Raw genomic sequence first — 26619 nt, forward strand, 5'->3', positions numbered from 1 at the left:
GTTGCTCCAATTGGGCTTTGTAGTAGCCAAAAGAGACTTGGCAAGGACATGGGGTGTCCCGTCTAATCCAACACTAGCTAGCAGAATGGGGAATCAATATGTATATGCTGGGGGAAAAAAACAACTTACGAAGCAAGGGGGTGCCCAAAAAAATTCTGGAAGATATGGAAGCCGTGGTTGGCATATTATGGTCTCACGCTCACAGACTTGCAGTGAACTGGCAGTAAGGGGGATCTGAGGGGGGGAATGGGAGGGAGAAGGGGTCCTGTTGATAAGAATTATTTTTGTACAATTGGGTATTTATGTGGCAATAGTGCTGAACTCTACTCTGGTTGTAATGAAGGAAGAAATAAGATGCTATGAATATCTGACTTGTCTCTGTAATGTAAATAAGAAAATGCAAAAAAACACATCCCCCCCCAAAAAAATACACATGCATCAATCTAGACTTTCTGAAGTCGTTCAGCCCTCTGATGTTCCAATTTATAAATTTAACCTCTGTCATGTCATGTCATGTTCCTTTAGGGATGTTATGAGATGTGTGCCTATGTTGGACATTTTCACAGTGAAAGTGAAAAACTTTCAATAAAAATATATAAAAAAAAAGAAAGTGAACCAAATTCTGAAACCTTGGAACATAGTCTTTAAGCACACATGGGTAGATACACAAGATTGACATTTAAACAAACTTTGATCTGAGGTAAGACCAGTCTGCAAAGAAAACAAGTGCATATCCGTAAAAGTTATAGCCTTCCCCTTACTCGGTCACCCACACTAACCTCCCAATCCGGTTGTGACTCTGTGCCACCCCCCACCCTGGACCCCCCAATTACCACAAACTAAGGAACACACGGAAGATCTCCCTGTGGGGCTAGGGTCGCCAGCATAAACCTGCCTTGAAACAGGGTGGCCAGGGCGTATCAAGTTTTATGGAATCTGATACTCTGAAATGTGAGAAAAAATTAGATTGAAACAGAATAATGTCACTCCTGGTGCTACAATTTTGGATGACAGTTAGGACTAGTGATGAGAGTGTGGTACCGGATACAGATCCAGAGTGTGCCAGAACCAGTTAATCTAATCAGTCATTATCGCTGAAATTTAGTTCTGGGCCGGGTTAGTGCGAGGATTGAATTGGTGTCTTCTTGGCACATATATGCTTCGCTGACTTGAAGGCCGCCTTGGCATCTGGGAAGAAATTAGCTTGATCGTCGTATGTTATCTTCAAATTGGTGGGGTACAGCATAGAATATGGAATGGATGTGCTTTGTAGTTTGCGTTTCACCGGTGTAAACTCCCTACGTGCAGCCTGCACTGATGGTGTACAGTCTAGGAAAAAGGAAGGTGTGCTCCTTTGATGAGTGATAGAGCTTTTGATTCTAGCGGTTTTTAGTATCTCATCTCTTTCCCTATTGTTCAGGAGCATGCTATTATGGGGCGAGGCGTCGCCCCCACCGGCGGTTTAGGGCCCAGTGAGCGATGTGTGTGCTCAACGGTCATTACTGTTGAGAGCACCAGCCAAAATAATTCACGCAATAAGTTCTCAATAAATGGTTCCATTCTCTGAATTGCAGTGGTCTCCAGCAGGCCAATAATTCTAAGGTTGTTGCGCCTAGACCGCGCTTCTAAATCCTCGAATTTAGCTTTAATCACAGCTAATATCTTTTCCATGTCTAAGACTTGTGCACTGGATTCAACTTGGAAGTCTTGGGTGTCCGAGAGCCTGTTCTCCAGGGTGTCTAGATGCGTTTCATGAGTGTCCACTCTTTACTTGACCCTTTCTAAATTTGTGGTAAGGGCATCAATCTTGTATTGAATCGTTTTGATACTGGAGTGAACATCAAACATAATAGTACGTAGGTCTTTCTCCTGACTCTCCCCCATGTCCCTGGCACCATGAGCGGTATCTGGGTCGGAGCTAGCCTACGTGGTGCGAGTCTGTTGCTTATTTTCAAATGGGAGCTTTGACTGTTTGGGGTCTGTCTTCCCCATTCTGCCCGCTGGAACCCCTGAAAACATACTAATTTGTGTTTGTAGTTAAATCTCCTATACCCTGGTCTATAACTGGGTGCTCTAGGTTGAGGTATGTCAGCAGGTTGGCAGAAGTAAGCTTTGCTCAATTGGAGATTGTGTACTGTGGTTAATGTTCTCACACAGACAGGAGTACAGGGAGCAGCTTCTACTATGTGTATGCACCAGCTGGAGGGGAGGGTCACTCCCAAGAAGTCTCAGAGGGTGGGGTGGTCCACGCCCCCACACATGGGCTAACCACTTCCCATGCGTGGAGGATCGCAGAAACCAGACCCCAACCCCTTCAGCATGCACAGGGAGGCCCAAGAAGCAGAACTATCCCAGCAGAGGGGCGCAAACCAAGCACAAGAAGAGCGAGACCCCACAAGCGTCTACTGCACACCCGGTCTCACCGCCGCAGGGTGAAGAAGCCCAACTAGGAGAGCACAAGGTGGTAGCTGCAAAAGCGGGCACCCGCCCTGCCAGCCCCGCACGCACTCACCTCACCGGGTCGATCCATCACCCAAAGGTAGACTCCACATGCAGCCATGATACGATGTCGCTTACACTTCCTCCTGCAGCCTCATGTCGTACGCTGGAGCAGGGGCCACCGGCCGCACCATCCACTGGTGCGGGCTCTCAATCAAGCTGGCGCAAATTCAGCTGCACAGTATCACCAGGGGGGAGCCCAGCTTCAGATCGATCGACCTCCACGAGTCAATTTTCGGTTCTCCACCGGGTCGCCAAGGCAGGGGAAGGCCCGGCAGAGCGTCACCCGTCCCAGCAGTTCCGAAGCAATATGGCGGCAATGTCTCAGAACAAACTAGGCCGCAGCACAGTAATTTCTCTATCTTTGTTATTATTGCGCCCCCACCTCTGCAGTGCCTCTCATCTAGAGCCGGGAGAGGTAGACCATGGTGTCTCATGTTAGTGGTGATAGATTCCTGGAATAGATGGTGATTTCAAAGGATAATTAGGCCTGGCCTGCTGAGACCCTATAGAAGGCCATCCTGCAGCTCGGCAAGCAACGCCCCGTTGTAGTTCATTAATTTAATGCTTCTAAAAAGAGAAAGCCAGATCCAGCTTTCAGCAAACTTGTTCATTCCTTACATGAGCAAATGTCCACAATGTGGTGGTCAAGGTAATTCCATAATTGACTGAACACAGCGCGTCAAATATACTTTTATGAAGAAGGAAGCCATAACATTTTTCGCAAATCAAAATGCTTCCATATTAATATTAATTTGAGGATTTAACAAGTTTAGTAAATTAAATATCGATGCAGATATCTAGGCGAGATCATATAAACATTCTCACTGCGTCTTTCAATTTTCTGAAAATAATTAAAAGCAAGGCAGACGAATGGATTTATAATGCTTCAGGTGTTGGCTGCAGAGGCAGGGAGTAAGTTACATAGACATGGGAGTACAATGTCATCAGTCTGTTTTAGGAAAATGCTGAGCCTCTACAGTAAGCTTTGGTATTTTAAACACGTATTAATCAATAAAGTATTTTGCTACCTAGCTTGCACTTTAACAGTTTAGTTAGGAAACTTCTGTTGTTAAATGCATCCACATAGGTTAAATCATTTATTTATTTATTTATTTATTTTATTTATTTATTTTTTGACATTTCTAAAGCGCAACAAATACCCGTAGGCGTCTCGGCGCTAAAACTGCCCTTATTTTCATTGGGGTAACTGGAAAACATGGTGGAAAATTATTGCTCGAAGAGCCAAGTTTTTAGTTGTTTACGAAACTGGAAGAGGGATGAGCTTTGCCTGATATGTTGGGGGAGGGTGTTCCACAGTTTCGGTGCAGCCACCAAAAAGCGGCGATCGCCCCAGGAAACTGTTCTGGCCCGTGGAACAGTTAGCTGGCGGAGAGTGGCTGATCGGAGCAGTCTACTTGGTTTATAGTGTTGGAGTTGCTCTTTCAGAAAATGTGGACCTGCTCATTCAGAGCCTTGTAAACTATGCATAAGGATTTAAAGTGTATTCTGTTCCTAATTGTGAGCCAGTGGTATTCCTTTATGACTTTTGAAGTAGGCTCAAACTTTGTTTTCCTCGCAAGCAAGCGAGCTGCGGCATTTTGAATGGATTGAAGTTTCCTTATGACTCTGGATTGTGCGTTAAGGAATAATCCGTTGCAATAGTCCAGGGTGGACAATACTAATGAGCTAATCAAAGTTTTGATAGCTGTTTCCGGAAGAAACGGACGAATCTTCCTAATCATCTTTAATTTAAAATGAGCTGTAGATGCTGTTTTTTTAGCATGGTCCATAAAAGTTAGTCCATCGTCAAAGATGATGCCCAGGTTCCTAACCTTGGCTGTGGGTTTTGGAGGGATGCCAAAAGTTTCAGGCCACCAGTTTAATGGCCAACTCGGAGAAAGGGGTCCAAAAATGACCACCTCAGTTTTATCCGAGTTCAGCCTTAAACAATTGCTAGCCATCCACTCACCTATATCTAGCAGTCCTTTATTAAATTTCTTTGCCATTTGAAGCCCGTCACCTTTAATAGCTAACACCAACTGAGTGTCGTCAGCATAGGAGGTTAGGCTCATCCCATGTGCTTTGATGACATTAGCAAGGTCCGACACATAGATATTAAAAAGTGTCGGACTGAGGGATGAGCCTTGAGGAACTCCACATGGTGACGATTGTGGTGTCGATTGAAAGGGTCCTAAGGTGACCGCTTGAGTTCTATTCACTAGAAAAGATGCAAGCAGGTCTTTGGCGGAGTGACAAAGGCCAATCTTTTCGACACGGTCGACCAAGATGGTATGGTCGACCGTGTCGAAGGCTGCAGACAGGTCCAGCATTACCAGGATCGCTGTTCCCCCCTGGTCCCTTATTGTCCTGATGTCATCAGCAGCCTTTATCAAAGCTGTTTCCGTCCCATGATTTTTCCGAAAACCGAATTGTGTGTCGTCCAATCTATGTTGTTTTTCAATGTATTCGGATAACTGGGCGTTCATGGCCTTTTCTACTACTTTGGCCACGAAAGGGAGACTCGCAATGGGCCTATAGTTTTTCAGATCTTGTTTATCAAGGGAGGGTTTTTTTAGCAGGGGTTTTAATAAAGTGTTTTTTAGCGAGTCTGTATATATGCCAGAAAGCATAATTAAATTACAAACTTGGGTCAGTGCTGGAATAATGGAGTCCATTACAGGTGGGAGAATTGAGAAAGGACAGGGGTCCAGGGCTGAGCCTGTTTTTATTGTGGACACAATTGTTCTTATGTATTCTTTTGTTACCTCCTGGAAACTTGGGAACATGTTATCTGTACGGGACGTGAGGGAGCTACCTATCCCTTTAGGTGGTCTAGTAGCAAAGGTTTGGTAGATATCATCTACCTTGGTATAGAAATAGGTTGCCAATGAGTCACATAATGCTTGTGAAGGGGGAGGGGTAAGATCTGGGGTATTACCTGACAACAGTTTAGTAATTTGGTACAATCGTCTACTTGAGTTTTTTGCTTCATGAATTTGGTCAGAATAGAAGGCTTTTTTTGCCTTTGTGATCATACCTTTATAAAGTGCTAGTGATTCTTTGTAACATATCTTACTAGCTGTATCGTAGGTATTCCTCCATAGTCATGGGTACTTACAAACTTCCTCTCGGGGGGCCAAATTTACAGTGAGGTTTGTGGCTGAGGACCGCACTGGTGGGGGCGGGTTCAGTAGGGGGGGGGGGGGCTAGAGCATAAAAAAAAGAAACCTGGGACCATGAGGTTGAACACAAGCGGACGCATTAGTCCACTGAGCCATCATACCCAGCCGGCATACACACATCTGTCTGTCTATCTCTCTCCATCTCTCTATCTTGCTCTATCTATCTCTATCTAGCTCTCTCTCTCTGTCTATCTATCTATCTATCTATCTATCTATCTATCTATCTATCTATCTATCTATCTATCTATCTATCTATCTATCTATCTCTCACTCTCTATCTATCTCTCTCTGTATCTCTTTATCTCTCTGTCGCTCTCTTTATCTATCTATCTATCTATCTATCTATCTATCTATCTATCTATCTATCTATCTATCTCTATCTCTCTCGCTCGCTCTCTCTCTAGCTCTCTGTCCCTCCCTGTCTGTCTCTGTCTCCATCTGTCTCTATCGCTATCTCTGTCTCTATCTGTCTCTGTCTGTCTCTATCTGTCTTTATCTCTATCTGTCTCTGTCTCCATCTGTCTCTATCTGTCTGTTTACATCTGTCTCTGTCTCTATCTTTCGGTCTCTATCTGTCTCTGTTTCTATCTGTCTCTGTCTCTAGCTGTCTCTGTCTCTATCTGTTTCTGTCTGTCTGTGTTTGTCTCTCTCTGTCTTTGTCTGTCTCTCCGTCTTTGTCTGTCTCTATCTCTTTCTGTCTCTATCTCTATCTGTCTCTGTTTCTGTCTATAGCTGTCTCTGCCTATCTCTGTCCACACAGGAGGCATCCCAAAAGGCCCTTTAAAAGTCAGCTGTGAAAGCACTTACAGCTGACTTTTAAAGGGCCTTTTGGGAAGCCTTCCGACAGTGTCGTGATGTCACAGAGGCCAGCAGTAAATACAGAAGATGACCACAGGAGCATACGTAGTGAATACCTAATTAAAACATATTCACTACGTATGCTCCTGCGGTCCTCTTCTGTGTGTACTGCCGGCCTCACTGGAAATGTAGAAATGGCAAGGCAAGGTCCGTGGGCGGCCAATAAAGGCCTGGCGGGCCACTGGTGGCCCGCGGGCCGTACTATGAATACCACAGGCTTAAATGAACTAACATTGGCAGAGCCATTTAATCTTGCCATTTGGACCTATTGACTTTGCCAATGTTTTTAGTGTTGCTTTACACCATGGGTGCTTGAAAACATGTTCCAGGGAGCCAAAAAGTATGGTCTGTTAAGAAGGTGAGGACAGCATTCATGCCAGCTGGGTGGGGGGCAGTGTACAGGTGGATGTAAGTCGCATAGGTGGATCGAAGCAAGTACATGGCAGATTCGGACTGGGACAATAAATAGGCCTGTACAACAAAATAAAAGTTACCTCCATAGAGTGTCAGGATTCCCCGGCCGCTGGTAAATCACTGCCTGCAGCTCGAATCTGTACCAAGCATGAAAATTACAATTCCCATGATTCCTAGCGCGGCGCATAGGAATGACGATATGCGACCAGGAAATGGGATATCATGCCGGTAGTGGAAGACGCCTTGCCGATTATTCCTTCCTGGCGAGTAAGTAGGATTGCTCGTGTGACTTGATCTTCGCTTGGTGCTATCTTTGGTGGGCTGAGGTAAGCTCACGCCGGATTGTACTGTGGACCCGTTGGAATACTAGGTGGGGCTTAGGAAGCGCCCGTAACGGTCGCTGTGATTCCGATTCTTGGAACTCTGTTTTCACCGCCGTGTGGATTACTTGGGAGGGGCTTAGGAAGCGCCCACATCGCGTTCTGCGAGTTACAAATTCAGGTTTCCCCGATTTTTTAAAATACTGACCACTACTGCAGTGCGAAAAGATACTGGCGTATCTCCTCCTTGTAATAGATAGTTTGCGAGTCTTAAAAATTCAGGGCAGAATTGTGGAAAATGCTTTAAAAAATTCTGCGGGAATGCCATCCTCTCCGGTAGCTTTACAGTTAGGCAAGGAGGTGATAACCATGTCTAGCTCTTCCTTTGTGAATTCGGCTGTTAACAGCTCCTTAAAATTATTTCCCAAGGTTGGAATTGGCAATTTCTGTAGGAATTCGTTAATTGTTTCTAGGGAGGCCTTGTGAGATGCCTTATAGATATCTTTATAATGTTTAAAGAACACCTCGCCTATTTGTGACGTAGTCTTTATGCAAGTTTTAGTCACTGTATCCTGGCGACATTCAACTCTGTTTCAAACTTGCCTCTCCTTTGCTTGCCAAGCTAGCAATCTTCCTGTATATTCACTATCTTCATACTTTGTCTGAAGATATAACTTGCTTGCCATGTCCCCTAGCTCATAATAAAATTCCCTCATTTTTGTTTTTGCATTTATTACTTCTTGCCTGGTTTCGGGGGTCCTATTTCTAAAATAATCTTGATTTGCATCATCCAGACTATATTCTATCGCTATTCTCTCCTCCTTTTTAGCCTTGTGTTTTGGTATCTCTTTTTAAGTGATTATGCCTCTCAATGTAGCCTTGAAAGCATCCCATATTATATTGATAGGGGCAGAGTCCTTATTTATATTAAAAAAAAAACTAATCTCCTTCTCTATTCCTGCACACCACTGTTTGTCTGCTAATTTAAGTTTGTTAAAATACCATCTTCATGATGTGTCTTCCTCTGTCTTTCCTGAAAGGGTTTCCAGCTTAATGAGGACATGATCTGAGAAGGCATTCACTATATGCTCATATTTACTCATTTCCAGATTATGCGAGATTAGGAAAAAGTCTAGCCTAGATGATGGCTCGTATTTTGCCGAATAACATGAGAACTCACGTTTATTCGGATGGTTGAGCCGCCAGTTATCCACAATATCTAACTCTGTTTTACAACTCAGTAAAGCAATGGCTACTTGTGGTTTATTTTGTCTTCGGTCTTTTTTAGTTGAATCAACCACGGGCTTTAGCAGAAAATTAAAATCACCACCCCATATGATCTGACCCGGTATGCCTGATAGAGCTTGCTTTAACTGTAAAATTAAGAGCGGGTCATCCATGACTGGTGAATAGATTGTAACAAGTATCAGTTTTATCTGGTTTATTTTCCCAGATAGGAATGTCCATCTTCCACTCGTGTCTGAATGTGATGCTTCCACATGGAATTGGACATGCTTGCCTATGAAGATGCTCACACCCCTCTGAGCTGTCCCTGACACAGAAGAACAACAGAAACCCGCCCAGTTTTTTTACATTTTACTAGCATCTGTTAAGGCTCGGAAGTGTGTCTCTTGTATAAAGATCACATCTGGGTGGTGACTTTTTAGCCAGCTCTGTATTGCACAAGCTTTATGTCTATTGTTCAAGCCATTAGCGTTCAGAGACAGGATTAATAACTTATTCCTATTCATGATGTAAAAAACGGGAAGAAATAGCTTATTTTAGCCAGCTGAGATGTGACTTGTGCTAAATGTGGAAAATGCATTGCTAAAGTGCAGTTGGTACAAAGGTGCAGAATGTATGGAAGAGAAACGAATTAAATTGATTTATCTTTTTCTTCCCAGTAAGCCAATAACAGACTGCGTTACGCACTAAAAAACTAATCATTTCAATTGTGCAAACCGCGCAGACACTGCCACATCTATTATGACAAATGTGCAAATCATGCATTGATGTGCAAATCACGCAACTATTAGCGCAATATGCTACAGTACAATTTATAACAATTGTGGAAAAACTGTTTAAAGTGCACGTCGCGCAGCAACTAGGACAATTAGACCAAAATACTACAGTACATATTATATCCATTGTGAAAATACATGCCTTAAAGTGCATTAAAGTGCAATGTTCAATGTGCAAATATATCGTAAACTGTGCTGACAATTGTGTCAGGCAGTATCCGTAGCACCAATACATACCCTCTTCTTTGACTCATTCAAAAACCAGAAAAGAACATTTTCATCTACGAACTCTCTTTTTCCAACTGCTTCACCCCCTCCACCGTCCCCCACCCCATCCTCCCCAGGAGAAGGGACAACCCAGAATGTCCCACTATCTTTCCCTCCTTCTCTCTCTTCTTACTGGATGCCATCTTGTTGCATCCTGTTACATCCCCTAATTCGCCTTACACTCCCCCTAAAAAAAAAAAAACATTTTGAGTAATTCTTAAGTCTCTCCTCAAATACAACTCATTATTATTCAGGACAGAGTTATAGCCATGGAGTTTCCATTTCCTTATGCAGCCTTAAGACCTTCCAAAAGACTTTGGGCTTCTGATATGTCCGTAAATATGAAATGTTTTCCTTTTTCTATGACTTTTAATTTAGATTGTTGCACAATCATCGCCTGCGCCCCTTTGGCCTTAAAACAGTCGATCATTTTGATAAAATTAATCCGTCTGTGGGCAGAAGCTGCTGACATATCAGATTTTGAAGTTTTTAATTTTGTCTGTAGAAAATGATCTCCTTGATATTGCTACATTTAAGATTTGCTCTTTAATTCTATAGTCTGAAAAATGTATTAAGATGGTTCGTGGATACTTAGGATTTGCGGGTTTATGTGCAGGAACCCTCTGCGCTCTGGTGATTGCGAGATCTCCTTTTAATTCAGGTATTGCTTTTTTCAACAGAGACTCAGTCCATTTTACCATTTCCACACTCTCCATGCCCTCCGATATTCCCACAAAGCGCAGGTTGGATCTCCTATTATAGTTCTCCAAGTCTTAGTTTTGATTCCATCTGGGACTTATTTTTGTTCAGCACCTGGAGGTCCTTCTGCATGGTAGTGATGGTATCTTCCAGGGTTGACATACGTTATTATTAAGTTCAACATATAGTTTGTACAGTGCATGTTTATGTAATAGAACGATGAATAACACTGATATATGATTTTGTTTGGCTGCATATATTAATAATTTGGTTCAGACATTTTGTCACCCTTCTTCTATTTGTTTTCACTTAAAAGCAATTTATTCGTGGACCTTTATAGGGCAGTACACACACCTTTCCAACATGGTGGTACGATTAATTGAGTCATTATTCAGTCCAGCAGCGACATTGGTCCAGTCTTCGATATACGTTTGTTCGTTGGATTTTGTCTTTCTTTTTTTGACAAGACCATCGTTCATCCCAGATATTTAGATTTTGGATTTTCAGAAATTACTAACACATTTTTTAAGCTTTGGTGGACTTCTCAGACACCTCGTGTCTGACACTTGTAGTCTTTTTTCTATATTCATTGAATCATATACGGACTACAATACATATAGTCGTCCTCCGCAGTCCGTCTTTGATTGCCGGTTAGAGAAACACTTCGGGCCAACCCTCCGATCGTCGATTCACTCACGAGAGAAACAGAACGCCGGGTTTTTCACTTTGATTCTACTTCACAAGGTATGTACGAGCGAGGCATTGCTTCAGACTCAGTTCATGCTAAATTTTCCTTTTCTAATCGACTCGCGTATACTTCATTCTTTTCCGTTGTAGAAGTTGACATCTTTGAAAACAAGCCTTCCGCTGTTTCGGGATTACTTAGTATCAACATCGTTGTATTCGTCCGTATTTTGAAAGGTATGCATGCCTTTTTCTTTTCAAGATGTATCAACTATTTAAATTGGTAAAACACACATTCGGTTTTGTTTTAGAACAATATATTGTTTTTATGTCTAGACTAAAGCCATAGAAAATCTTAGAACAGCCAGCTATTCACAGGCGACTGGATAAAAATACTTTGCATATGTCCCCTTAATAGATTTGAGGTAAAAAAAATCACTGATTTCTCAATTTTACCAAGGATAGTCGGGTGGTTATATCCTTAACTTTTTGTCTTCAATTCACAGTCAGTTCAACTCCGTCGCCGACAGAGTGATTCCAAACCCGCATTCATCATAGTGACTCGTTGTTCTTTAAACTGCAAGGTATGCAATCCGCCACTTTGGCTATTTCTAATTAACTATTTCAAAATTCGGGATTCTAAATACAAACTACGATTTCCCATATGTGTTTAACTTTTAGAAACCTTCTGAATTCTATGGCAGGACAGGAGGCTTCAGATTATGCTTTCTCTATTTCTTTACTACCAACAGCAGCCAATAGGAACATAGTAAAGAAAACAAAAAACTACAACTCCCATGAACCCTTAGGCAACCATAGAGAGTATATGCTATATAAGTCACCATAGAGGATAACACTTCCTCTTTCTTTGCTGCTTCGCAGCCAGTTAAGTGCTTTTCTATGTTACATGCTTTATTGACTGTTTCATTGCACTGTTACCTTATTGTCCTGTTGTATTGCCTGTGCGCCGCCTTCGCTTTGTGATTTGCTAATGCAGCCGCTTTGCGCGTTGTGCTGCCGCTGGCGTTTTTTCTCCTAGTTTACACAGGACGTTGTGGTGTGATTGTGAGAGCGCGTGTTCGCCTCTCTGGCCTTGCGGGCGCCTTGTGCCCGCGTTGGTGTCTCTGTGGAGTGGGACCGGAGCTCGGGGACTTGCGCGCGCGTGTCGCGCGTCGCTCTCCTTCCGGGAAACAGACTCGTCACCGCGCATGCGCATTGGTGGCTTTTGACGCTCAGTGTGACAGGAGCTTGGAAACGCTACGAGGCGGCGTGTTTTCCTCATTGCCTCTGCCCACTTTGTCTGCCGGAGAGCTCCTCTGACGCCCTTTACCTCTCGGAAGGTTTTGGGCTGCATAATTATTAGAGGCGGTGCCTAGGGTGTCTTTTACACGCAAGCTGGTCCCTCCACCTTTATTTCTGTTTATTTTGGTCGAGTTATTGCTCTGCCTTCTTGGCTTGCGTGGGGCTGTCACCCCCCCTGTCAGTGTCACTTGATTGTGACCTATTGTTTACAATTTAATTTGTTGTGGGCTTATAAATTTACTTCGGTATCTTTATATTTATACTACTATTCCATTTTTTTCTGCCTGTTTTCCTCAGTGGTGTGCAGTGTTTTTTCTGACACCATGGCAGACTACGTCGACGCTGAGGAATATTTTTATGAGGAGGAGCAGGAGGAATCATTTGAGTATGATTTGGTCGATGCCCTTGACCAGGGCGTTCAACATTCCGTCAATACTGCATTGGTCCGTGCCATTGGGCCACTGAAACGTCATTTGACTGACTATGCCCAGCAACAGGGTTGGATTCCATCCTCTGCTTCCAGGTCTTCCTCTAAGTCGCCCAGTAACCCTCACAGGTCTGATTTTGTACGTTTGGCCAGGTCTTTGTCTACTCCTGCGCCGGACACTGAGGATACCTCTTCTTCATCATCTTCTGGTCCCTCTGGTCCCCCTCCGGCAAAAAAGTCCCGAAAAGAACATTTTGTTGACGCTTCTCCACATCCCCCAGTTTTGACCTTTGAGCCTACGGATATCATACACCCTAATTCCAAGGTTTGGTCCCCTGCTCCAGAAGTCGCAGACTATATCCAAGACCATATACGTGATTCTTTTGATCAGGAGGTGCGTGCTCGATTACGTTCCGAGTGCCCTCGTCCGGAGTTGGCGAACAAATTGGCTGACACTCCAGAGGTCGACCCAACAATTTTGACTTATCTTAAAAAATTTAATAAGGATCCCAAGAAGGGTATTGACCGCTCTTGGCGCCTGTGCCAAGACAAGTTACTAGATCTACTTGGTCCACTGACAAAAATCCTGGATCTGGGGTATCAAGCCCAAGGGGAGGCATCTGGCATTGACCCAGATGTCCTGATTGGCTGGGCCCAAAGGGCTATCTGTCTCCTGGGGAACGCAAACTGTGCCCTTTCAACGGAACGTAGGCGTTCCATCTTGCTGAAAATGGATCCGCGCTTGTCGGAGCTGGCTACATCCGAATCGGGTGCTCTGGCTCAAGGTCTGTTATTCGGTCAGCCATTTTTGAAAGAGCTGACTAAATTTGTGGCGACCTTTAGTGGCCTGGACAAGGCGCAATCCTCCTTGCGCAGGGCGTTCCGCCCGGTTTTTGCCAAGGCCGGACGTTCTGGGGGACGTTCGTTCGGCCGAGGTTCTGGTCAACAACGTGGCCAACAGTCCCACCAGGGTGGAGGCGGACAGCGTCAGCAGCAGCAACAGTCCTATTCCGGATCAAAAACCACCTTCTACCCCTCCCGAAAAGGTCGAGGCCAAGGCAACAAGGGAGGCTACGGTGGTAACCAAGGAGGACGACAGGATTACTCCTCTGCAGGTGAGCCTGATTCCTTTCGACAGTGTTGTTTTGGGGGGCAGGATTCAGTATTTTCTAGAGAATTGGCGCTCGATCTCCAGCGATGCTTGGATATTGCAAACAGTGCAGGGGTACCACATCGAGTTCTACCATCCTCCTCTTCAGGGTCCCGTCCCTTCTCCCCTTGTTTTTTCTCAACGCGATCGCGAGGTGATTTCCAAGGAAATCGGTTCTCTTCTTCTCAAAGGGGCCATTGTGCGAACGACCCTCCATCCACAGGGGTTCGTCAGCAATGTGTTTCTGGTGGAGAAGAAAGGGGGAGGGTCTCGCCTTGTACTCAACCTCAAAGAATTCAACAACAGGGTGATTTATCGTCACTTCAAGATGGAGGGCATCCATCTTCTCAGGGATCTTCTTCGCAAGGGCGACTGGATGGTTCGCCTGGATTTGAAGGACGCATACTTGTCCATTCCCATCTTTCCGCCTCATCGCCGTTTTCTGCAGTTCCAATGGCAGGGGGACTGGTTCGAATACACGGTTCTCCCGTTCGGTCTCTCGTCCGCCCCATGGTGCTTCACGAAGCTCCTGCGTCCAGTCATGGAATCACTACGTGCACGGGGGGTGCGACTTATAGTGTATCTGGACGACATTCTTTTGATGGCTCAGTGCCCTCTACAACTGCACTCCCATTTATCTTGGACGATCAATCTACTTCAGTCTCTCGGATTTCTAGTGAATCCGCAGAAGTCTCATTTACTGCCCACTCGATCGATAGAGTTCTGGGTTTCCTTGTGGATTCGGTCTCTTGCCAACTTCTTTTACCTGCCCAGAAAGTCAGGTCTATCCAGAGGGAGTTGAAGTCACTGTTGTCTGCACCGAACGTATCGTTGCGGTCGATCGCTCGGATTGTCGGGCTGTTGGCTTCTTCCATTCAAGCGATATTTCCGGGTCCCCTGCATTATCGGGCCTTGCAACGCCTCAAAATCAGGCACTTGCAGAAGGGTCTTCGGTATTCCGACCTGGTTCCTCTGTCCCAGGATGCGAGATCGGAAATGATGTGGTGGCTCCATCACATGGAGGCTTGGAACGGGAAAGCTCTGTTCGGCTCGACTCCGGACTTGGTTTTGGAATCGGATGCGAGTCTTTGGGGCTGGGGAGCCCGTTGCGGAGACTTGTCGACGGGCGGCCGTTGGTCTCAAGATGAATTAGCCCTTCATATCAACTGCCTGGAACTTCTGGCGGGATCGTTTGCGATCCGCAGTCTTGCTCCACAAGCCACCAGCTGTTGCATTTTGCTCCGCATGGACAACATCTCAGCGGTGCGATATGTGAACAAATTGGGGGGAACTCGGTCGAAGTTGCTAGCGGAGATTGCGAAGGATTTTTGGCACTTCTGCCTACAAAGGAAGATCACTCTTATTGCAGAATATCTCCCAGGTCGCCAGAATCAAGTGGCCGACTGGAATTCTCGCCATCTGCTGGACTTCAGCGACTGGTGTCTTCACCCTCGGGTCTTTCGGTCCCTGTCTCGCCTTTGGGGTCGCCCCTGGATCGATCTCTTCGCCTCTCGCCTCAATGCTCAACTGCCCAGGTTTTACAGCTGGCGTCCGGATCCGGAGGCCATCGCCACGGATGCCTTTCTCCAGACTTGGCCTCCTCAGCTTTGCTATGCCTTTCCCCCATTCGCGATGATTCCGCGAGTCTTGGCCAGGACGAAGCAGTTTCTATCGGAGATCGTTCTGATCACTCCTCTTTGGAGAGCTCAAGCGTGGTTTCCGGACCTTCTGGAAATGAGTTGCTCGACTCCATTTCTGCTTCCAACGAGGTGGAACTTGCTGTTGGATCCTCTGCTCCAACCGCATCCTCTAGTTCTGTCGGGCCAGCTCCGTCTGGTGGCGTGGCGTCTCTCGGGGAACGCTGGAAAGTCCCTGGCTTATCTGGAGACGCTGAAAGATTTATCAGTGAGGCTTGGGCCCCCAACACGTGCAAACGTTATGCGTCAGCTTGGCGTCGGTGGTGTGATTGGTGTTCTGAACGGAATCTGGATCCCGCTTCTGCAGATATCTCTCTAGTGGTTAATTTTCTTGCTTCCATCGCTTCTGCTGGTTCTGCTTACAGGACCGTCAATTCTTTCTGCTCCACTCTCTCTGCGGGCCATGATCTGGTCGATGGAAAGCCTGTTGGGGAACATCCTCTCATCTCTGCATTGTTACGTGGTGTACGAATGGCTAAACCACCATGTCCGAAGTATGTTGCTCTATGGGATGTCTCCATTGTGTTGCGTTTTCTAGAGTCTTGGCCTCCCAACGCTTCTCTGTCTCGTAAGCAGTTGTCTGCGAAATTGACAATGCTTTTGTGCTTAGTCTCTTGTAAGCGTGTTTCGCATGTACGCGCGTTGGACCTCGCGGGTCGTTCCTTTTCCCCAGAGGGTGTTACTTTTACGGTTTCCCGACGTACCAAGACTAATCTGTCTACTGTCACTTATCCAGCGTTTCCCCACAATCCACAATTGTGTGTGGTACGCTGCATTAAGGATTATGAGGTGAGTACTGCTCCTTTTCGTCAGGATATGTCTGGACAGTTATTGATTGCTTTGTTAAAACCTTTTAAACCTGTGGCGTCAGCTACTCTAGCTCGGTGGGTACGCTGGCTTATGTCTGAGGCAGGAATTGATACCTCCATCTTTGGGGCTCACTCCGCGAGGGGTGCCATGGCCTCTAAGGCTTTTCGTGTTGGTGTGAGTTTGCATGACAGTGTGAAGACGGCTGATTGGTCTTCTGATACTGTGTTTAAGACATTTTATTTCAAACCCATTGTAGATATTGCCTCTGTTGTGGTGGAACAGCTTTGAACAAGCATAATCTGAAGCCTCCTGTCCTGCCATAGAATAAAAAATTTGCAAACATTCGTGACAAGAATTTTCAATTCTATTAAGGACACGGAGGCGAGGATTATCCCACCCATTTGTATTCTACTGCATTGTTTATGTTGCATCTTGGCTTTGCTATGATCTGCATTGTTTTACATTGACTTTTTTCCCCACCCTATGTGATGCGACCTTCAAAGGTTTTGGGGGTATATGTTACGGCTCTGTTTTTCTTGCAGGTTCGGACCAGAAGTAAGCTATCATCTTGGTCTTTCCGGCCCCGTTTTCCACGCCTGGGAGCTTGGATTTGCTGTGTTTCCTGATGCACCTTCGGCGCTTTTGGAGTGGTTGCCTGGTTTTCCTGTTGGATTTTCTTTGCGGTTCTGCCTTCGGATTTTCCTTTCTGGATGATTTGGCGGTACTTTTCTTCAAATGACTTTAGACTGTTTATGGTTCCTGGACAAAGAAAGAGGAAGTGTTGTCCTCTATGGTGACTTATATAGCATATACTCTCTATGGTTGCCTAAGGGTTCATGGGAGTTGTAGTTTTTTGTTTTCTTTACTATGTTCCTATTGGCTGCTGTTGGTAGTAAAGAAATAGAGAAAGCATAATCCTCGCCTCCGTGTCCTTAATAGAATTGAAAATTCTTGTCACGAATGTTTGCAAATTTTTAATTAAGGCGTAGCTTTTGATTTCAAACGCCAGAATAAGTTTCTTCCAGCAGATTGCATGGTAAGGATTTTTGTAAAACATCAAGTTTATTGTTTCTTGCCAGCAGTTTTTGTTTATGGAATATTTAGAATCTGGTTCTTTATTAGTTTCAACATCAGCTATGTCCATTTTTCAGCCGCAATGTTTTCTTTTTGCTCACATACATGTTTGATGCTACATCTTCTTATTTTCTGTGGGTCATCTTATTTTCTGTGGGTCACATTATTTTCTTCAGATTATCAATGCAAAATGTGAAGCTTTTCTTTAATCAACGGTTTTCAATGAACTATGGAACCTATTGTGTTTATATCGTAAGTGCTGAATGACGGTTTATATACATGTTTATATATGAATATTACTTTGTGTTTTTCAGTGCCCCTGATGAAGGGAAACTCTCCCGAAATGCATTGGGATTTGATTATTTGTTTATTGTCATATATATTTTTTGTTTAGACAGACAATTTAATGTCTAGAACAGGTTTAAGAATCATTGAACGTTCATCTTGAATGTACATATACAATGTTTAAATATTTGAAATCATAAAATGAGTTCGCAATTTTGCTGCTGCTTTTAGAAATGCGGACATCTTAGGTTACAAAATCCCAAACTGCCTGAGCGATTGATATGCGGGGAAAGTGCTGTGCCAATTGGGCCCTGCAGCAGTGGACAGAACAGAACAAAACAGACCAGACCAGAGCCGCGAACAGAGCACGGACTGAAGAGATGTCCGTTGAAGTCTCCCAGTCACTCTTTTTTAGAGCCTTGAAGCCTTATATGTGCCTTAATGCCTTACATAGGCCTTCAAGAGACACGCAGCTTTATGTCTTTTGTGCACAAAAAGCCACAAGCTGTTCCACAAACTGTCACTCAGCAATACGGAGGCACCCTTCTTTCCTCCCAGGATCCAACTCACTTTTACACACATGATTTCTGCTCAATACCACGCTGCACTGTATCTCCTCTGATGACTGATGACTACCGCAGCATCAGCATTTCTTTAAGCCCCTTCCTCGCTGTCGCTGTCAGTCACCAGGCATCAGTGCAGCACAGAGCGCCCAAAGCTCAGCGCCTTACTGCAACTCCTCCCGCCGCCGGCCCTCTCACCACTGGCGTCCTCACGGCCTCACAGCACATCAGAGCCGGCCGTGCAAAGCGCCCAATGCTCAGCGCCTTACTGCATCTCCTCCCGCCTGGCGGCCCCCCCCCTCACCACCGGCGTCCTTACAGCAGAGCCGGGCCGTGCAAAGGAAAATGTAAGGGCAGTCATAAAGGACCGACGGGTACCGCGCCACACCGCAGCGAACCAGCGAGCAGACAAGTGACGGAGAACTCAAGAGCCGTGATGATGCACAAAGCGGAGTCAGCGCAGGCAGCAGTAGTGGCCATCACGCAGCAGCTCCTCTCGTGGGCGGCGCCTCAGCAGATCAGGGGATGCTACGGCAACGTGCGTGGGTCACGTTCGACGCATACTTTCCATTAGTGACAGCATCCCCACTCTGAAAATTATTCAAGTACCATGCACCAGTGGTACTTGATTAATTTTCAGAGTGGGGATTCTGTCACTAATGCTACATCACTGTAGTGGTAGGGATTATGAAAAATTCAGGTGTCATACAAAAACAAGCATGGCAAAATCACGGTGTGGTAACACTTTGCGATTTGCAGACATAAATGTAAAGTTTCACCGACATACACTTTCTGTCATTTGCACAACCCTAAAGGTTTGGATTTATTTTAATCATTTTAAAATGTTTGTTTCCACCACACTTCAGAATTACAAAAAATGATTTGTGCTTACCAACGTACTGATATATTTGTGCAGTTAATTTACAGGTATTTAAACTTTGTTGTGTTCTAGACAAAAATGTCATCATACAGCCTTTCCTTTCACTCTTCTTGTACCCAGCAAGATTGTCACATAGCTCAGTTTACAAAATGCTCTCACTCTGCAGTCAGAGAAAGAAAGGGAATTGCCAACATCCCTTTACAAAGAAAAACAGCAATTTGTTAGAAGATAGAGCCTGACGTTTGACCTCTGTTTTTGAACACGCAGCAAATGTGACAAGATAAAAACATTTGAAGGCCTCTTTATTGCCCGTTTGACTTCTGATCTGCAGCATGGTTATGTGGGGGGGGGGGGGGCTGCAGCACCCCCATGCCCCTACTTCAGTACCTGTGGCATGGGCATGACATGGAGGAAGAGGATTGTTTAAGTTATGTTATTGGTAAAGAACATTGACTAAATTATACAATCTCTCAGTAAACCATTTCAAATAAATACAGCACGGTACTGCCGAACCTGCTTCGTAAGACATCATCCAAGGGAGACCGCATTCTCATGCAATACCTCACATAAAACATGTCAACGAGTTCCCGGAAAGTTGGGGCTTGTGGAAGAATGCAAGGAGTCACTGAAAGAGTTGATAATGTGGCTATGCTATGCGGGAGGAACATAGACATGCTCGAAGGCCTAAACAGATAAAGCCATTGAACAGAATGCAGGCAAATGTGAGTTCCAAAACACAAAGCCAAAATTAAGCAATGGGCAGAATGCACTTCTAAGTAAGCTTTCAACATGCACCAGGTATGTCATTGCAACCAGGCAGCTGCATTGTCTGGTAGGCCTCCAACTAAAGAGAGACTCATATCTTCCAGAATGAAAAATTGAGAATGGCAATACCTATGAAGTGCGAGGGATAATTCTCCACAGTGTATTATGCTATATTTCTGTTATCTCATTGCCTCCCTCTGCTCATCTATGATGCCGCCTATCTTCATATTTAATCATGCCTTCATATAAATGACTAACCCCACTTATAGTTCAGTGTTGGGGTGTGGATTATGGAGCTTGGCAAGTGTGGTTCATGTCAGACTTTCAAAATATCCCCAGAAAATGGATTTATTAGCAGTAAAACAAAATGTAAATATTTTACAAAGAATTGAATGTGAAAACCAGGAGGCTGTCCCCCTGGACCAGCATTTGACCTATGTAATAGGTTCTATAGACTTTCAGTTAAGTACATCCGCACAATTGTATCCCTGCCTGATTAAGCTGGGATTCTGCTGTCAGGATCATAAAGGGTGCTGCCTGATCTTGATGTTAGTAAAATACCTGAAATATGGTCAGTCATCTTATGGCTTTCCAAGAAGGCAGTAAACCAAGTCCCCAATCCACCAAATCAGTGGATAGGCTAAAACTGTGAGAGGAAATCACTCATTCCCACACTGCTGCCTGGTACTTACTTGGATCTGTTGAGCGAACCTGAGATTTTTCGGCATGTGGAGCTGTTTCCACCACACACACCACACTTGTCCAGCTTCTTGGAGGATCCAATGATGTGGTCACAGCCAGCTTTCACACACTGGCCCTGTACACATATGGACAAGCTTTCTGGCCCACAGAGGGTTCCATCCACTACCTGGACAAAGACAAGAGGATGGGTTGGCAGTGAATATGAGATCTCGTAAGTTCTCTGCAAGATAGGATCTACCAAGATAAAAAAAATGCCTGAAACGTGGTGCGTTCTTAATCCCTCACAGCACATTATGCAGTCATTATGTTCACTAAAATTTCAATATTGCCCTTGAATTATTTTTTAGGAAAAAATTATTTAAAAGTCAGTCTGTTCAAGATAGTGCTTGCCGAATTATAGTTTTCAACATTTTCAAATAAATCTTACTTTGGAATCAAAGACCTTGAATTCACTTCGACCCCTGGCTCGACAGACGAGCTTACACCGATCCCGTGGAGATACACCTGCGTACTTTGGGACCCACTGCAAGTGGCTACCATCAACAGCAGTAATGTTGTAGCTGTCATAGTGCTGGCACTGCTGCAGCCTGAAGCTTTGACCTGAGAAAGGGAGTAAAGCAAAGAGTCAAAATGTCAAACAAGTCTTCAACATCATCAGGACAACCAACGTGAACCAGGGCAGGATCAGGACAGCCAACATGAAACAAGACAGGTAGAGGACCAACATGAACAGGGATAGTGTTTCTTGAAAAGAAACCCAGAACACCTCCAAAGACTTATTCAGAGTCCTATTCTGTGTCAATGAAATCTCAGATGGAGGAATATAGCACGAAAACCGTAAACCTCTGCGCTGAAGAATACAATTTTGGGTGATTACAAAGATTGATTGTCAGATTTTATGAATGGATTGAAATCGAATTTGTGTGGGCTTGTAAACAAGGTGACCTCTTGTTCATGGATGAGGAAGCCCCTATGCATGAGTGTTTGCAATGCATTTGCTATTAACCTCTGCCACTCCTTTAATTTCCCAGCCTCATTCAGGTCGGTAATGCCTGTTCTCTCCATCCATGGAAGTGGTGTGTCTGTTCATATGTTAGAAAAGGGGGTTATGATGTGAGCTAAACTCAAACAGTTAAAGGGTCCACCTAGTCCTACATCACTATCACTCGCAAAAAGAAGGTATTCCAGAATGTTCCTATGTTTAGTGATGCCCGCTTGGGTTTTGAGACCTACATGAATGACCCTTTTCAAATGTCATGAATAATTTCTCAGAAAGATCTCAGATTTGAGATTCCCTGACATACATGTTAGGAAACATCCCAGATTGATTATTCTAGTTGAAGATGAATCATCAAGGAAGGAAATGTTGAAATGGTGCACCACACATTGTGTGCTACATGCTTCCAGAACTTTATTCAGTGTCAGCATGCTGAACTCAGAGCTGTATGGCAGGGGCCAGTGAAAGACCTGATCCTGGGGCTTGTTTTGACTTTATACCTCTGTCCCTATTTTGTATGGCGACATCACAGCTTGTGATATGAGATGACCATAGGTCAAAAACATATCTGTGCTGTGCCATGGGTGCCAGCGAAAAAGAAAAACATGTATTTTATTTGAATTAATACAATGTGGAGCCAATCAAATGTTGTTAAAAAGTTAACTGTTTCTGCACGCTATTCCAGGGAGTACGAAGAAGGTCCAAGTGGCTGGGATCTATGTCAGAATTTCATTATAGCAACAAAGATAAGCATACATACAATGATTCTGAATGGAACTCAGTGACATAGCCAGTGGATATCTTAAAAATCTAGCATGGATCCAGCACTCCTTGACCTATGTTAGACTCCTTTTGCACTAACTGTAAAAAGAGCTTCTATTAAGTTTTCTGGATGGGAAAGTTAGAAAATTCCAGATTTAATAAGTCATTGAGTGGCTTATATTTTTGGACTTTGGCATTTGCTGTGCTTAGAAAGATAGAATAAGGGCCTAGCTGAAGCCTTGAATCTAATGGGTGATTTATTGTGAATCCTCTCCAGCAATGATGTTGAGTGCATTTTTACCAAATCGTGCAGCTTAGGATCCGTAAACAATGTCCCTATTTTTGCTTTATTTCTAAATTTAAGGTGGGTACTTAGATGAAAAGAAGCCTATCTTGCATGAGGGGTTGGTGGGAGGGGTAAGTGCCCATATATTTCTTTTAATGAAAATAAATTATAAGGTCTTTTATAATAGAATTGTTGACAAGGGAGCTGATTTACTGTGAACTGTGGGGAGGACATGTTTCGGTTTTAATTGGCTGCATTTGTGGATTTTGTTATGTCATGAAGAAGATATTTATCATTGCCCAGCAAAGCATGGGAGGTGTAGTTAGGAATGTTGATACATTAGCATTGCAGGCTTTACATTCTCAGCAATATATGTTAGGTGTTTTGACTTTTATCATGTCGTCAATGGAGAGCCCCTGACAATGTCAATACTGTGATGTGACTGAGTCTGTTTTTGAAGTCTTCAGTGAAGCCCAATTGATATTTGGACAAAATATCGAGTTACAAATATTGGGAGAGAATTCGATGAACGTACGGAGTCCCCGAATAACACTACGAAGAGAGCACTCAAAACGGAGTGTTTAAACCATTTGGAGGAGTTGAGACTATCTTTGGAATGAGTCAAACCATCTGTACAGCATAATCAAATGGTCTTGACCACATGCTCAATGCAACCATACCTTTTTGTTGTTTTAAATGCACAAGATAGATTTTTTTAACACGTTTTAGACTAGAAAAATGTAATTGCTTAACAAGTTTTCCAAGTGTTAACCACTGGTCAAGAGAATTATTGTTTTGTCCCTATGACAATACGTCTAAGCAATCAACGATTCACATTTTGTAAATTATATCCGGAGTGAGGAGATCTTTTATTGTACCTCTAATGAAATCACTACATTTTAATCAATGTAGGCCGGCGTTTTTGTACTTGCAATTACTTCCTAATTTGTTTATATGTGTGGTGCTAGCAAGGTTTCTCAAGGCTGTATTAACAAGAAGAAAATCATGTCTTGCTTTATTATAAATTATGATTTTATAATATACTATTGAGATTGCGCTTTTATGATACACTATGTGAATCGAATAAAGATTAATTGACAGGAGAGAAAAATATTGGGGGAAAAGTATAGTGATGCAGAAATAATGTTGTCTAGAATACCTTATTTTTAGATAAGTAATGTAGTTGTTAAGAACATAGTTGTTGTTAATATTGTTTTCAATAATGTAGTTGTAAAAAATATCATTTTTTAATGATCTTGATGTGTAGTAGTTCATATATTAATTATATGTGCTATAGTGGTTTGTGTAATTGTTTTTTGGGGGGAGAACATCATAACAATATACAATGAATCACAATTAAAATCATCACCAATATAACTTCGACATCCCCCCCCCCCCCCCGGCAGGTATTGTATTCAGGAAAGTATCACAATTGTAACAGTCAGTAGGCAATGTTTAGTGCCAACCCACTCAATACATCCATGTGCCCCCTTCCCTCCCGTCCGAGTGTGCAACTGTGCAGTGTATCGACATCCCACCAGTTAGTCCATCCATGGGACCCAAATTTTGGCAAACTGCTTCCAGAAGCCCCGTGACCGATACACCATCTGTTCCGATAGCATACACCAGTCTATGTTCTGCGCCCAGCAGGTCATGCTGGGAGGTTTCTCTGTGTCTCAAGCCTGTATGATGTCCCTTCTGGCCACCATCAAAGCAATGTTGCAGAACAGAAGGTAATAACGTGGCAGAGTCTGCTCCCCAAGAGGGTCAGACACACTGTTTGTGCCGACAGCTCGACCGGATTTACCACTGCCTCCTCTAGGTGTCACCATACGGTCTGGCAGTAGGCCTCGTGTCTCGGCAATTCCCACAGGGCATGCACCTGGGGCCCCCTCCGACTGTATCTCCTTAAGCACCTGTCGTTGGGATGTCTGCACATGGCATGGAGCCTCGTCCTCTTGTAGTACGCTCTGTGCAGTATCTTGTGTTTTATGAGGCAAAAGCCAACCCTGATTGCCACCGTCCTCTGGTATCTACAAGCATCCTCCAGTATGCCTAAGTCCTGATTCCAAATATCCTTCAGCTTGTCTAAAAGCTGTACACAGTTCCAAACTAAGGTGGCATAGATGATGAACTCGCATGGCACTGAAGTAAGAGAGCCAAGAGTATCTATTCCAAAGGCGTTTCTTCCTCAATTTGCTCTGGATGACCAATGCTTGTGTAATCTGCAGGGAGTAAAATCTCTGGGATTCCGCCAATTAATTCTGCTCTTGGAGGTGATGTTTAATTGGTAATAATGTTTGTAAATCTAGTTTGTAATTCTGAGTGATTTTTATTTAAATTGCCAATTGTAATTTATAGTGCTGTGGCAGGTTTCTAGGTTTGTATGGGTATAGGGTGGGAAGTTAGTTAAGTAAAAGTTAATTATAAATTAATTATGAATGTATTATTAATAATGTAATTGATTATTAGTCGTATAAACTGTGTAATAATTATAATTTTGTGTTATAATATAGGTGCAGCTGCTGGGTTTTAAGGGTATAAAGTGGGAAGGTATGTAATAATTAGTTAACAGTTAATTATGAATGTATTATTAATTATTTAATTGATTAATAATTATGTAAATTGTGTCATGACTTTATGTTTTAGTTATAATTTAGGTTTGGGCTGTGGTTTCTAGGGATATAGGGTGTGACGTTCAGTAATAATTAATTAACAAATAACAATGTATTTATTATTAATTAGTTGACAATTATTTAGGTACAATACATAATTCTGATTTATTTGAGTTATATTTTATTTGTGGGTTGCTAGGTTTGTAGAGGTATAGGATGGGATGTTTATTAAGTAATAATTAATTAACAAATATTAATTATTTGGTAATTAATTAGATAGTTGATTATCAATTATGTTAACTGTATTATACTTATTTATTATAGTTATATTTATGTATGGGCTGCTAGGTTTCTAGGGGTATAGTGTTGGACTGTAATAAGGTAATGAATAAATAACTTTTTCAAACACATTTAATTTTCAGAAATACACACATTCACTGGATGATGTCATCAGTGATGTCATCAGTGATGTAATTTGAGATGTCATCAGTGATGTAATGAGTGATGTAATATGTGACATCATCAGCAGTGCATTGCGGGCGCGCAAGTTATATTTAGCTGAACTAACTATAACGGGGAATTTCTATGGTTTTGTACAAGTGAAATGTCCAACTAACTATAACTCCCCTGAAACCTATGGTTTTTTCAGTGAATTTCTAAGGTTTTTTAAATGCTAATTTCTAACTATAACATGCCTGAAACCTAGGGTTTTTATCAGTGAATTTCAAAGGATTTTTAAATGCTAGTTTCTAACTATGCCTACAGAGGTTGGTCATGTGAAGAAAGAAGAAAAAACGCACAGAAAGAAGCATGAGAAATGTGGAAAGAGGCAACAGAAGTCTACAAAGATGAAGAAAAGTGCAGGAAGAAGCAGGCCATGTGCAGAAAAAACCAACAGAAGAGCAGAAAGAGGCCTTGTTGCAAAATCATCCTGTGCCCACAACTTTTTCAAAAGGGTACTGGTGGTAACTGATTCTTACTAACAAGGCCTAGAGCCAGTGCTCGGCTAAAAGACACTTATAGTGAAAACACATATATACACTAGGGAACACTATGCGTTGGGGTACCCCTGTGATTACCATGACCTACTCTGTAAGACCCTAGTACATAATAGGGCATGGGGATTGAAACTACCTCTTAAAACGGTTGGTGTTTGCACACTGGTGCAGGGAGGGAGGGGCCTGAGGTGACATGTGTGCAAACACGTCCTGTGGCCGTTTTAAGTTAGGGGATAAAGTCCCCTTGAATCCTGAGGGACCCTGGGGGGCAACTAACCCACCAGGTATGTCCCATAAGTGCCACAGAGTTGCATTGCATACAGGTGTAAAATGGGGCATGGCCTCGGACCACCTCTCTG

General features: G+C 43.5%; 1 protein-coding gene across 1 annotated transcript in view; it reads right to left on the reverse strand.

Moving 5' to 3' along the window:
- ADAMTS8 (ADAM metallopeptidase with thrombospondin type 1 motif 8) overlaps nucleotides 1–26619 on the reverse strand; it is a 216995-nt gene that overhangs the window by 11529 nt on the left and 178847 nt on the right. The window contains exons 7-8 of the mRNA XM_086956925.1: nucleotides 21030–21202; nucleotides 20593–20768 (exon numbers count right to left, since the gene is read on the reverse strand). Coding sequence (XP_086813051.1) covers nucleotides 20593–20768; nucleotides 21030–21202 — 349 coding nt within the window. The remainder of the gene's footprint in view (nucleotides 1–20592; nucleotides 20769–21029; nucleotides 21203–26619) is intronic.

Source organism: Lissotriton vulgaris, chromosome 2_1, assembly GCF_964263255.1.
Source record: "Lissotriton vulgaris chromosome 2_1, aLisVul1.2, whole genome shotgun sequence".
Taxonomy (NCBI): Eukaryota; Metazoa; Chordata; class Amphibia; order Caudata; family Salamandridae; genus Lissotriton; species Lissotriton vulgaris.